We start from the raw sequence: 13,972 nt of genomic DNA on the forward strand, positions 1-13,972 counted from the left end.
TATATGTCCTTTCTGAAATCAGCAGTCCAAAGTACCCAAGTTTGGTGCGTGGGAGGGTGGAGAAAACTAAACAATTTTATTTGACAATGCACGAAAGAAGAAGAGTTATGGATGGACAGATATAAACCCGAATGACCCTGAAGACATGCTTGATATGTTTCCACAAAATGGAGGTCCACCTCAGGCTCATAAACCCAAATATGTTTCCACAAAATAGAGGTCCACCTCAGGCTCCATTGAAGCTGAATTTTGTTTTTTCTTTAAATTGAGCTTTGTGATGTAAACTCTGAACTTCCATGATGTCAACAAGTCTAGCTAAGCCATAATTGTTTGATCAAGTTTGTTGATTACGGTTTGATAGTGTGTATAGCTTTACCAATTTTAACTAATTCGTATAAGAGGGGTGATTAGTGGTTTGCTTACATAAAGATGAAAAACCCCACACCCTCATAGCTTCATTACTCCAGTCTTTCGATATTTATAAGCAGCAAGAACATAACGGCTATATTTTGATCCTTAGGTTTAATAAAACTAGCCATTAGAATCAAATTCTGCAATTTAAAAGCAGTTTGGGTATTTAGTGCAAATAAGTTTATAAATAGGTGTATATAGTGCAAAAAGTTTATAAGTAGGTGCATTTGGTGAATTATAAACATGACTTAACGGAAGGTCAAATCAGGGGTATTTGGTAAACAATACGGAAAAAATACGGGTATATTATGTGATTTGAAACAAACAGATGTATTTGGTGCATTTCGTTAAACCTAATGTGCATTTAATGAAAATACAATAATATAAATAAATAAATAAATTTATGTTATTTACCCGTGTAAGATAATGTTAATTTAGCTATGAACTTGTATTTTTAAGGTGCAATATGTATGCTCAATGTAGTTTGTACACCATGGTACACAAACGTCTAAATTGTAATGTTATTTGTGTTAATATATAAATCTGAATCAATAATCCACATCAGTGGTTCCTCTATACACCAGTGGCGAAACTGCACCTTTGCTGTGACCTTTCTCGCAGCCTACGGAGAGACGGAAGGAATCGGCGGGGGAATCGGCGGCGGAAACGGCGGGGGTTGCGGCCGGAAAATATGTTAGAAAACCCATCCGATCTCTCATCCAACCCTCTGTCTGCTCCAATCAAGCGATATGCACCTCCCAATCAGAGGTTTTTTATTTTATTTATTTGTTTTGAATTAAAATTAAAGTTATGGTATTATCGATTTAGCAATTTAACATCATTTTCTGATTATCTCGAAATGCATGCAGGAGTCGAGGTCTCAGCAGGCGCAAATCTGGAGGTAATCTTTTGCTACTTCTTCTTCTTCTTCTCAAGGGAAATTAAAGCTATGCAATTTCTTAATTTTATTGTTGTTTGCTTGCTTGCTTATATCTCTGTTAGTCTGCTCAAGTATGCCTTGGAAATTGGAATCCCTTTCATTTTTACAAAGAAAGATCCAACTTTTTATAGATTCATTCATTGTTGGATGTGCCTGAATACTTAAACATAAGTCTTCCTCCTGTTTTGTAAAGAAACCTAAAGTTTTAGACTTTTACGGCCCATTTGATAGCCTGTCAAATGGTGCCAAGGGTAATGTATTTGTATGTAAAATTGTAAAGAAAATCAATATCCATTCACACGGCAATGCTAGTTTGCTAACAATTATCTACTTTTTCTTCATAAAGTTTTATTACCATTTGAGGAGTGTTATCGGGTGGGAATGCACCAAGTTTGACATAAGGTTTCATTACCATGTACCATGAACATTATGCTGTTTTTCTTACCAAGTAACACATATTTGTTCCCATACCCACCATTTAATTACCGGCTACCGGGCTGTTAGTATTTGTCAACACAATTACGAAGGCTATGTTCTAGGAAACATTTCTTTAGGAGTCCGAGGGTAAGATGTCAAAGGAGTCTCTTGGGTTGCGCTCTATGGCAGATTAAACATCTACCATAATAAGTGGAAATTCCGTGGCATCTCCCTCGTAAAGTTGTAATAGTAAAAGGATGGTCAAATGAAAGATGCACTTCTTTACTAGTAGTTTTAGAGTTTGAAAGTAGGATGTCCTTTATAGGGTTCATACAGTTCATTGTGGTTTCAAGGCCTAGGAGGAACCAACATAGTTCTTTTTTTTTCCATAGTAAGATACTGCATAAGAATTTCTTATTCCGATAATCACTCGTATTCTTATTTTTATTTTCTACAATGTCCTAGCTACATTTGAGAAATATCCATAGGCCAAACATCTCATTAATTCTTTTTACATAAAACTACTAAGTGAAGTGAAGAGGAACCTGGGATGTATCAGAAATAGTCATACAAGAATATTCAACTGAAGCTACTTTACACATTTAAGAATCACATTATGGAGCTACCGTTGTCTATTGCCAAGGCCCTGTTCACCTGACGTTAAATTATTCTTGCTGAACAAAGTTCCAAAACTTAATTTTACTTAAATTCAATAGTTGGATGGTACCATACTAGTCGTACTACCATTGAACTTTAAATTATTCTTACTGATTAAAGCTTATTTTTACCGATTTGCTACTGTATTTGTTCATTGAAGTTATTTACTTTTTAAAACTTATTTTCACTGAACTTAAATTACATTTACCGAACTTAACTTATTTTTACTAAATATTTTTTTAAGGTGAAGAGAACAACACCTAAGTGGGTGGCAGTAGTACACTACCCTTTTATGAATTATGGATACTACTTTCCAGAAAAAATAAAGAATAAATCTCACAAATCATGCTATGAGATTTTTTCTTTGACCCTCCAACTCATGAAGCCTACATGTATATTATGTCAAGCTTCTGCTGTTTTTTTCTTTTTTTCGAAGATTTTTGTAGGCTTCAGGTTAAATGCAAATTTATCTCTTTTTATGCTGTCTTTTAATCCCCTAATGAATTTAGTTATAATGACCTATTATTTTCTAGTGTTCACTATTATTCCACCTAAGTTTCATATCTTGGAAGCCACTAAACTATTTAGCTTTACTTTTGGATTATTACTCCATACTGAACGAGTTGTTTTCATAAAAAACTTAATTCTTTGAAAATAAATTGAAGTGTAACGTGGCAAGGAAAGTAAAATCGTAATATCCATGGTAGTGCAATCTCATCCCAGACTTGTGTTTTTCTTCATAAATTTCCATTCTCACCCAATACACCCTCCAAGTGGCAGTAGATGGTAATGAAGTTTTTTGAAGAAAATGAAAAACTTGACGTGAATTGGCATTACCATGGCATTGACTTATGACTTTTCTGACCAATTTACAATACAAATTCATTTCCATTACCTTTATCTATTACCACCTACCAAATGGATCGTAATGTTACTTGGTACTTTAGGCACTAGACCAGAAGAGTCTCTGTCCCCTGGTTCAAGAATCCTATGATCTGGAAATAGTTTTCCCCTTTTCTTTGAGGTTTTACTTGATTTGGGTTGAGAGAATTAGATGTTTTGGATCCCTTATTATAACAAGGGGTAACTGGGTTACTGCTGCTGATGCAATAACATGGTGAAACCAAAGTAGATTTTGAGTAGGTGAAAACTTTCAAGATTTTCAAACAATTGAAAGAATTTTGAGTAGTGAAACTATAGGATATGCTCTCTGTTGAGAAGGGTGACTCTGTAATGATGGGAAATTAAATTGCATTATAAGAGAGTTTCCTTTTCTTTCAAGAATTCTTTTAACTTCATTAAGGATACTTTTGCCCCTTCTTGTTGATGATAGTTGGAAACGGAAGTTCTTTCTCGAGCTTTTTCTATTTTTCTCTTTGAAGAGAGAGGGGGGGGGGGGGGGGGGTAGCGGTTTCAGGAAAAGATCACGAGCCTAGAGTTTAACATGTTGTTATAGTCTTGTAGCTTTGTCAAGAGGAGGAAGATTTGTTGACCATCTCGTTCCTGTTTTTTCTTTGTTTGGTCTTTCTGACTTTTTTGTCTCTTTATCATTCTGTAGGATCAGTCACCAACCTTTTGCAGCCAAAGTTGTTATTGTGAAATGAGGATGGGGGGAGGGGGCAGGGAAGGAGGAAGGTTAGACTACTGAAACACGGAAGTTGGTTTTGTGAACAGTTTGGTTGCGCTTGTGAGTTTATGAGGGAAATCTCTCAGGGATTTCCCAATAAGGAAAATGGGACTAGGGACGAGGGGGTACTTGATAATTTTCTGCATGGCTTACTTAAAAATAAAGATGTATATGATGAAAATGTGAAAGTGTGAAAGTGTAAGAGGGGAGAGGGGATCGAGATAGATGAGGGAAAGGGTTACTCTCTCTTTCTTCCATACTGATATTCCCTCTTTCGCACATAGATCATTTGCTGTTATGTGTACAATTGTCCAACATGGCTATTTTGTGAAAAAAAGGTTCTTGATTTTGGTTCAAAATGATGTGTTGAAGTGTCCATATCCATGTCCGAGTGTTCGAGGATTCGACACGGGCACTTGAGGTAAGAAGAGTCCAAGTATCATACTGCATGGAAAGATTTTGAGTGTAAAGCCCATCAGGCCATCAGAAATTGACACAAATAATGAATCACCTTCTTTTAATTAGGGATTTTTAAGATGGGTGGATATTTTCTGTTTATAACTGTATGATGTATGTCACTTTGATCTTTCCTGGTACTTTCTGAGTTATTTACAGTATTGTAGAACATAATTTGACATTAGCTGTGTAAATTTCTATTTCTTGCTCTAGATCGATCTGAAAGAACAAGCAATCTCCACTTGGTTGACGGGGACAAGAACTTGGGCACTGGTTTGGGTATAGATCATTCTGATACAGGGAGCAGCAAATCTGTGTATGAGAGCTTCCGTCCACGATTGACAGCCCTAAATGGTTGTTGTAGAAGTGAAGCTTCTCAGCTTTTGCATGAACGTATGTAGTTTTACACGTTTTCATTAATTGATATTCTTATTCTATCCTATCCTATCTATATGGTCAATTGGGCCTAAATTATTATTTTGATTTCAAATGTACCTGCATTGTATGCCTTTTTTCTTTTTTAATTGATTGAACTTATTTATAGACCTATGAAAACCTTGAAGAGATGGCAAAAGAATGGATTAGAATTTGAACCTTAGCCACATTCCTATGTTTAATCACTCTCCAGTCCAGGACTGCGGACGGCTGTGCTACTGTTGTGCCATCTTGATTATGAAACCAAGTTGGAATGTGAGCCACAACAGGCAAGGAAGGCTTTAATTGAGACGTATGGAGCACAGGACACACTTGTGCATTTTCTGGCAGCATAAGCTTGTAAGCCATTTTCCCAACTTTCCCTACAACCTGAAATGGACCAAAATGCTTTGAAGCCAACTTTTTAGTTGTAGTTTTCTTCAAAGACCTCTCCTTGTAAGGATGCAATTATCAACAGAAAGCTTCTGTCAGACCTATGAAAATCAGTTTTGATTCTTCATTCTGTCCTGAGCTCTTTGCAAAAAGAACTTAAGAGTCTTTAACATCACCCCTCTTTTCTGCAAAGACCTATTCGTTATTTCCACTTTAAACCCACCAGGAAAACAAGGCAAGTGCATTGGTGGTGGTAACACTATCTGATGGGGTGTAGCCTGAATTGAAGTATGAAAGTTGGTGTTGTAACAACCATTCAACCAGAGGAATCTACATACTCTACTCCTTAGGACTTTCATTGCACATACACTTTAGTTTACAGAGAGGCATAAAGAGCAAACAACTTCATCATATAATTAGAGGCCGCTTGGCCAAGCTTCTACAACAATCTGTGAAGGTGAGAAGCAGAAACTTTGGAAGGCTTAAAATATCTTTTCTAAAGACCCAAGAAATTGGAGCTTCTCAAAAAGTTTCCCTTGGAGCTTTTATCCCATTAAATGAAACTTTACACTTGGGCAGTGAAACCCCCTTGTATATAGAAAAGTGACCTCTTATCTCATCGAGTTCACCAGACATTCACACTCCTTCTCCATATGTATGTTCCCATTTATTCAACCCCTTTCTCTCTCATCTCCTCCATGGCTACCGACTTCTTTCTCTCTCTATCTTTCTCTCATAACAGGAAGCACATCTCCACTCTTCACCATCAAAATCCTCCCCAGGTTTTCCCTTTGGCTTTAATCACTTTCACAAGATTATGTTAACACTTAACACCTTCATTTTCTCACCCAAAAAAAAAAAAACTCCATCTCTCTCCTCCGTCGTCCCTCATCCTACATTGAAGCATTGATATTTAACTTTCTTATAATTTTATCAACCAAAAAATTGCGAGTGGGATCAGCACAATTGACAAGTAGAGCGGGATCATGGAATTATTAGAGGAGGAGATAGAAAATGGGTGGTGTGGGGCTAGTTTTGGGCTACTCATTGGCAGTAGTATTGAGATAAATTGAGCAACCTCCGGTGACAATGGTGTAGGTGAGGGACGTAATCAGAGTTACCTGGTTCGTGGTTCGCTTTGGTACGGGGTACGAGTTCGGGTTCGCGGTTCGCGGGTAGCTGATTTTAGGTTCGCGGGTAGCGGTATGGATTTTTTTTTTTTTTTTAAATTCAAATTAACAAATAAAAAGCAACCACCATCTTCATTCTTCGGCAGTTCGGCTTTCCAGTTCTTCACCTCGACCTCATCCATGGCTATTATTTTCAGCAAGACGAAAGAACAACAATTGACGGTAGGAATCAACACATATGTACTTCTCAAACAAAAGCCCCAACATATTTTATCTTCTATCGCTTTCCCGGACTTTCAATCGTTAAAACTAGGGTTTTGGTTTGGTTCGTGAAAAATCGCGAATTGGATCGCCGGAGAACCACGAATTGGTACAGGCGAACCGGTTCGCGGTTCGCGGGGGTTAGGGGCGAACCAGGTAACACTGGACGTAATTATTGATTTATCACTTAAATTGCTGCCGGGTGTTGTGATGGATGGATGTGTTGTTGGCTGGGGGAGTTCAAGTTAAGGGGAAGATAAGGTAACAATTTCAAGTTACGATTTAGGGTGCTGTTGATTGTTTTGCATGCCTGTCGGTTGCTTGAAGTATTTGGTGCTCTCTCTATTGGAATTCTGATGAAGGCAAGAAGAAAGTAATTCAGAGCATGTGTTATTATTCTAGTGTTGTAATTACTTGTAATTTGTTAACTTTTTGAGTTTTTGTTGTCAATACTATTTTTTTTTTAAATAACAATCTTACTTTTTAACCTTTTAAGAATGAAAAATGAGCTATAAACTCTTAAAACATACAATTGGACGAAATTCACAAGGGACCATCCTTTTGTTGCGGCATGCTCTTCCAATTTACGGATTGGAAGGGGGCCTCAGGCCTTACTTAGTCCCGCTAATGTAGAGCTAAGTAGCCGCCTTTTGAATTGAATCTTAATAAGTAGTCTATCAGTGGTGCGAAGCGTTACACGTCACTGTAAAATGGTTTGTGTGGTTGGATTGGTGATCAAAGTATAGCAATGAAGTATAGTAGTTCTTAGGATTGATGTATTTCTTAGAAATACTACTTAAATTTAATGCCAAACAATTCTTTTCTCCAGAAACAGTTTATGTAGAACTACTCGTAGGAAACATAAATGTTTTCCAGCAGTTTGGCCAGACCCCAATCTAGATCACTAGCAAATACATTAAAGAACTTTATTACCAAAATAGGCAGTCAGAGTACAAATTCAGGAGCCTTGTCAACAAATTACTACAAAGTACAAACACAAACAAAGGAGTACCCAATAGAATAAAGCAAGCCACTAACTGCACCAGAGCCCCAAGTGCCCACCTTCTAGGAAGAGTAAATCAGGCTTCCATCACCTGCAGCGTAAACAATTGAAAGAACTATGTTTCCCTCCCTACTTTTTACTGCAATTCTCATCACTCTTTAGAAATCTGGTCAGAAGTCATGTGAGCTTGAGCGAAAGTTTTGGCCTTTCTTTGTTTCGTGGGTTCAGAATTCCTTCCGGAAGTTTCATGTGAATCCTAATTCCATAGGCAACCTAAACAAAAGCTATCACATAAAACACTGTTTAGAAATTTGGTCAGAACTCTTGTGAGCTTGAGCGAAAGTTCTGGCCTTTCTTTTGAATCTTCATAGACATCCTCAACAAAAGCTGTCATGTAAAGCTTGCTAGTAGGAGTACGCTTCTTAACCAAAACAACTATCATAAGAATCTGAGCAAGTTCAGTGCAAAACCCCAGGACATCTGACAATTTTGAACAAACTGAGAAATCTCCTCCACACTTCACCAGAAAACGAGCACGCAAAGAACAAATGATGTACACTTTCAGGATGCCCATTTTCATGACATCGTTGCTCTCTATATAGTAGATATGAACCCATTTCACCATAACTTTTCTTTTTACAAAGCTAAATCCCACATCAATCAGTTAGATTTTTCCTCTGAGAAAAAAAAATCGTATTAAGATCACATTTACAGAGAGGTATATAGAACACCATATCTTTTGGTTAATTTCAGGCACACAGTAGCAGACATCAGAGATGTTGATCCATATACAGACCTTCGTTTAATCATAAGAATAGTCTAGATCAACTAGGATTTTGCCTCGAGAGAAGAAAATCCTATTTAGATCCAAAAACTGCATCCATTATGAGAGACTTAATTCGGTCACTGGAAGTGCAAAATCTAAGGGTTGAATTCTTCCTTCTTATTGATGGTTTTAAGGAATATACTATGAAGTTTTTTTCAAAATTTTAATATGCCACCCCCTTTTGCTTTCAGATGTAACAATAATGGGACCGGAATTGCAATTCTAGTTCTAATATTTCTGAGTGTACTTGTATGCAGGTTGGAATGGAGCCGTACATTGTTATAGTGATCCTACAGTAGATCTGTCCGGTGAGTAACAATAATTCTTCTATTTCTTAATCTTTTTTGGATAAGAATCTTTTGAAAATAGATTTTTTTTTGGGTGTGAAACTCTCAATCGAAATTTTACCTTTTAGAGGTCAACTATAAATTCAGCTTTTTGGAAATATGCTTCAAAATTTAAATTCTCATTTTGTTTGTGGTTACCATTCACCAACGTTAAGATTTTGACTCAAGGAGTCTCGTTGTGTTAAGTCCCTTGGAAATTTTACATGATGTTTGTCGATGGGTCAGTCTAGCCAAAACCTGAGTGCTTAAATCATTCTTGATGAGTTCGTAAAGTGGTGATCCCAAACATATTCTTGAACGCTTTTTCATTCTCTATGTGCTGATGCGTACTTCCTCTATCGATAGCTTATTTGGTCAAAGTCTTGGGGGGGGGGGGGGTGCTCGGATCAAATCCTGTCTATATCAATCGCCTTTTGTGCCTCACTCAGTGGTTAAGAGTATGCTATCAGATAACTGAAAAGTGTCTCCCTGGTATGAAGCCTAACACTCACTTGCTATTTCCCCTTATCACATCCTTCATTTTGAAGTTAAAAGCTATGAGATGATTATACAACCACTATGCAGAAAGATATAGTCCTAAGTCTTACACTTTTGAAGCATTATCCACCTTAGAAACCAGTATACTTGATTTACTTCGAAGTCTTCTTTATTTTGAAGAACTCCTTGACTGCAGCATGAATATCGTAGTTAACAATATCCTAGCTTCTTTGAGAAACATTGCATTTTGCCCATCAATTCCAAGAGCTTTCTCATTATCAATTCCTGTCAAAGCTCTATAAAATCTAAGCTAATGTTTTCGTCGACCTAACTTTGCGGCCTGAGTCTGGCAAGCTATTTCCTTCTCCAATTATAGGAGTGCTAACCATAGGTAAGTTAGCAGCAGCAGCAGAACCCTAGTTTACTACCATAAAAGCTGCAAGACTTCTTTCTGAATGTCATTTTCATCCACCAGCTTATAAATTATAGCCGAGAGTCCATTTGTTCTTAATCTTCCGTTAATTGAGGCATAAATGGATTGGTCATTTGAGTCCTTCATAGTCAGCCAATGAACTGAACAATTCTGCTTCAAAGCGATTTCTACCACTTCCTAAGCTCATACACCTTGTATCTCATCCTCCTGAAAATCAGAATCACCAATATTTTGCAATTGTGATTGAATAGAATCCAATCCTGTTCCCACTTGATCAATTTTCTCAGCAGTTCTAGCAAAGTCTTTGGCTCTCTTCTAAAGTTTTCAATTTATCCCCACAAAGTTGCCGTTACAGTTCCTGGCTTACTAAAAGTGTTTCAGGCTTCATCCACAATGGCATCGATATTACTATGCACATACAAGAACTGAAAATTTTAAAAGGTCTCTCTCCACCCTTAGAAGCAGGTAAACAACTTATTAGGGCAGGGTGTGATCAGAAACAAAAGCATTTAGATAATCAGCAACAACATCACTATAAGAACTCATCCAGCTGGTATTGCCTAAACCCTATCAGTTTTACTCAGTAGGTTTACTCCTGCCATCTAAAGATGGCCATGGCCGGGTTGGGCATCAGGCCGAGCCCACGGGCCTAAACGGGTCGGACCCACTATGCGCCGTGCTGAAAAGTTCTAAACAGGGCCCAGGCCCACGGGCTGTTGTGCCAGACCGGATCAGGCCGTCGTGTCTAAGCCTAATTTTACTAAATTTTACGTGCTTGTCGTGCCCGGTCGAGTCGTGCCGTGCCGTGCTTTTTCCAAAAAAAAAAAGTACGGCCAAGCCCAGCCCATGACTTTGTGCTCTGGCCAGGCCTGGCCTTTTGTATGCCAGCCCGGCCCACAACCATCTTTACTGCCATCCCCTTTGTGCTGGGAATAAAAATGACACACACTCCTTTTCAAGCAATTCAAAGGAAGATTGAAAAATCCTTGACTTCATGACTAGTAATTTCAGAAGTTGACTAGGAATTTTGAAGGGAAAGTTCGGTTGGCTATAACTTTCATGTGATAATACTGATACATATGTTATTCTGCCAAAAAAAATTAGGAAACCCTTGGAAAATCATGATTTTTTTTTATTGCATGCAGAAAGACCAGTGATGTACACAGGAAGTGCTGCATCAGCTTGGGGAAACTTTAGACTCCCCCATCAGGTTAATGCTAAATATGGCATGTGCTTTTCTTGATTGATGAACTTTCAGTGTTTTGGCATAGTACTAATGGTAATTATTGTTCCTAATTTGGCAGCTAATGTCTGCCCCACAAATGGATTTCTTGGCAGAACTTCGACAGGCTATCAATAATAGTAATGCAAGCTCGATGAATTAAATGGCGATTGAGATGCTACCATCTACTTTTTAGTATCTGATGTTCTTGTTGTTTTACCCGACTTGATAGTTATTGTCTGATAAATGCTATAATATATATGTATATTGATGGTCTTATACAATTTTGCGTAGTGTTGCTGACGATACGTTATATAATCTTCTCGCTAAACCTAACAGTGTGATCGTTTAGCATTTTGGGATGTATTGATGGAAATTGAGGCGTGTAGGTTTAATTTGATTGCTGTTTTCTTTTTAACTATGCAAGATTGTATGTATATTTAACTTAACGGTTTTTTCATGAAATACCCTCGAGGTTTCATATAATGCACCAAATACACATGCGCGTTTCAAAATACATAATATACCCCTATTTAAACTTATTTGCACCAAATGCCCTGAACTTAACGGAAGTCTAACGCCGTTAGTAATTAACCTCTAATTAATCTAATTAACCCCTTAATTAATCTAATTAAACCTAATTAACTCTAAACTATCCTAAACTAATCCTAATAACTACCTAACTACAACAAACACCAATCCACCATTGTCGTCCTAATACCATAACCACCGTACCTCCAAACACCTTCGCTGGCCCTTGCGTCACGTCGGCATACTCCGGCTCCCTCGCTTGACATGTCAGAGCCGCCGACGCACCTCACCGTCCCCTATTCTTGCTCCCTATTCATGAACCCATGCCTCCACAACCCAACCCAATTCTGTTAACTCTCCACGAAGTCTCTCATTTTTCATCTCTCCACCTTTACCCCATCACCATTAACACTAAATTACGTGTGGGCTTCGTCGAAGTCGAACGCCGTTGCTGCTAGTAGTGGAGGGAGTTGTGAGCTTTACTACGACAATGGTGGAGGATCTGGGCTTCGATTAAAGGACATCCATGGTTAACTACCATGGAATTGGCTTGAACGAATGAGAGGGGAAGGGATACATTACAAGAAATCAGATAACAAATCAAACCCAATTCTAATATGAAACCACACAACACCAATTTACAAGAACAAACCAAAATAAAATTAGAACATCCCAAATTCAACCGCCTACAAAGTACCGCCGGGAACACAAATTTTGTTTTTCCATAATCCCATTATTTGTGCTTAATCATCGCAAATCATCACAAATCATCCCAAACACCAATTTTGTTTTTCCATAATCCCATTAATAGTATGGGGAAAGAGAAGAGAAGATGAAGGTTAGGGTTTGATCAATTAGGGGTTAGGGTTTCTGGGTCTTCAGATTGGGCGTTGAGGGTAGAAATGAGCGAGCCGATCCACCATGCTTGGGCCCACATGAAGTAGCGTAGGTTGGTTTGCCGGCGGGGTTTACGGGGGACTTTTGATTAAGGGTGGTGGCGGTTGTGGGTAGAAATGAGCGAGTCGAACCACCACCGTCGCTGCCTCTGCTGCGGTTCCCCAGGTAGGTGGAGATGGGCGTGGAAGTTCGGTAGTGGTGGTGGTGGGAGGTCGGTAGTGGTGCCGCCGGTTGGGGTAGTGGTGTCGGGTTGGGATGCTGGAGAATGGTGGTGTTGAATTGAGTGATGGTGGGAAGGAGGAGGAAGAGAAGCAAGGAGATGAAGTTAATTAGTTAATTGGGGGCTAATTAGTTAATTAGGAGTTAATTTTTTAATTAATTAGGTTTAATTAACAGATTTGGGGTTAATCACTAACGGCGTTAGACTTCCGTTAAGTTCAGGGGTATTTAGTGCAAATAAGTTTAAATAGGGGTATATTATGTATTTTGAAACACGCGGGTGTATTTGGTGCATTACGCGAAACCTCGAGGGTATTTCATGAAAAAACCGTTAACTTAACTACCATCTTTTAGACGTTGGAAAACATGTGAACCTCCCTTTTCACTGATTTTAATATGTTGCTCTTTAATATTGTGAGGTTTGATTCTTTTTGTTGTAATTATTGTCCTAGTCTTTGCATGTACTGTTAAATACTAAACTTTGAATTATGAAAAAAAAAAAAACGAAATACGGAAACTAGATTAGGACGAGTTAATCTCTGTCCTTAGGATAATATTAGCCCCCACTATATTGCTGATGGGATTCAAAGCTAATCTACCCCCAGGATTCCCTAATCAAGAATGGATTACAGCAAATTAAACCATTCTCATGTATTTTTTGGAGAAACTGACATTGTGAGAGATGTGAAGAACGTAATTAACCTTAACCTAATGCATTGGATTAAATAGGAAACCATATGGCAGTTACTGATAACCGCCCTTTGTTATTATCCTATTTAAAATAATTAATTAATTAATATCAAAATATTAATTAATAACCGCAAAAAGAATTAACGTTAATTATGTCATTAAATTACCGTGCTAAGTGCTAAGTCTTGATTAATAATATATAGCTCTATATTACCAACCCAATCCTAGCACACCAAGTTCAATGCTCCATTTGGCCCAACTCAACCCATCACATATTTAATATATGATGCACATGGGTCTATTTAAAGACATTCCAAACTTCACATTTCTTCAATGTGGGAGAATACTCCCACACTCACAAATAGAAGACTATTATCTAACATGTACTAATGCATGGAATAACTATAAATGTTAATCCTCCTAAATCAATATAATAATCAATACGGAGTAATGTTTATTGAGAAGCAATATCAAAATGTACATGAGTATCGTGTATGGACTTGTTCAAAATATAAAACCCGAAAAAACTACTAATTTGCAATAATATAGTAAAAGAAAATCATGGCCGCTTTAATGTGCGCATTTCCTGTTGAATAAAATTTTCGACTTTTTCATGAAATG

At 37.8% G+C, this 13,972-nt stretch overlaps 1 protein-coding gene across 1 annotated transcript; it reads left to right on the top strand.

Annotated features, from left to right (window-relative positions):
• Nucleotides 1–965: 965 nt before the first annotated feature.
• Nucleotides 966–11,435, top strand: LOC110782116 (uncharacterized). Its single transcript, XM_021986208.2, has 6 exons — nt 966–1,179; nt 1,281–1,312; nt 4,722–4,901; nt 8,793–8,843; nt 10,938–11,002; nt 11,097–11,435. The coding sequence occupies exons 1-6, from the start codon at nt 1,103–1,105 to the stop codon at nt 11,175–11,177; spliced, it is 486 nt and encodes a 161-aa protein (XP_021841900.1). The 5' UTR covers nt 966–1,102; the 3' UTR covers nt 11,178–11,435.
• Nucleotides 11,436–13,972: the final 2,537 nt, after the last annotated feature.

This window comes from Spinacia oleracea, chromosome 2 (assembly GCF_020520425.1).
Source record: "Spinacia oleracea cultivar Varoflay chromosome 2, BTI_SOV_V1, whole genome shotgun sequence".
In the NCBI taxonomy this organism is placed as follows: domain Eukaryota; kingdom Viridiplantae; phylum Streptophyta; class Magnoliopsida; order Caryophyllales; family Amaranthaceae; genus Spinacia; species Spinacia oleracea.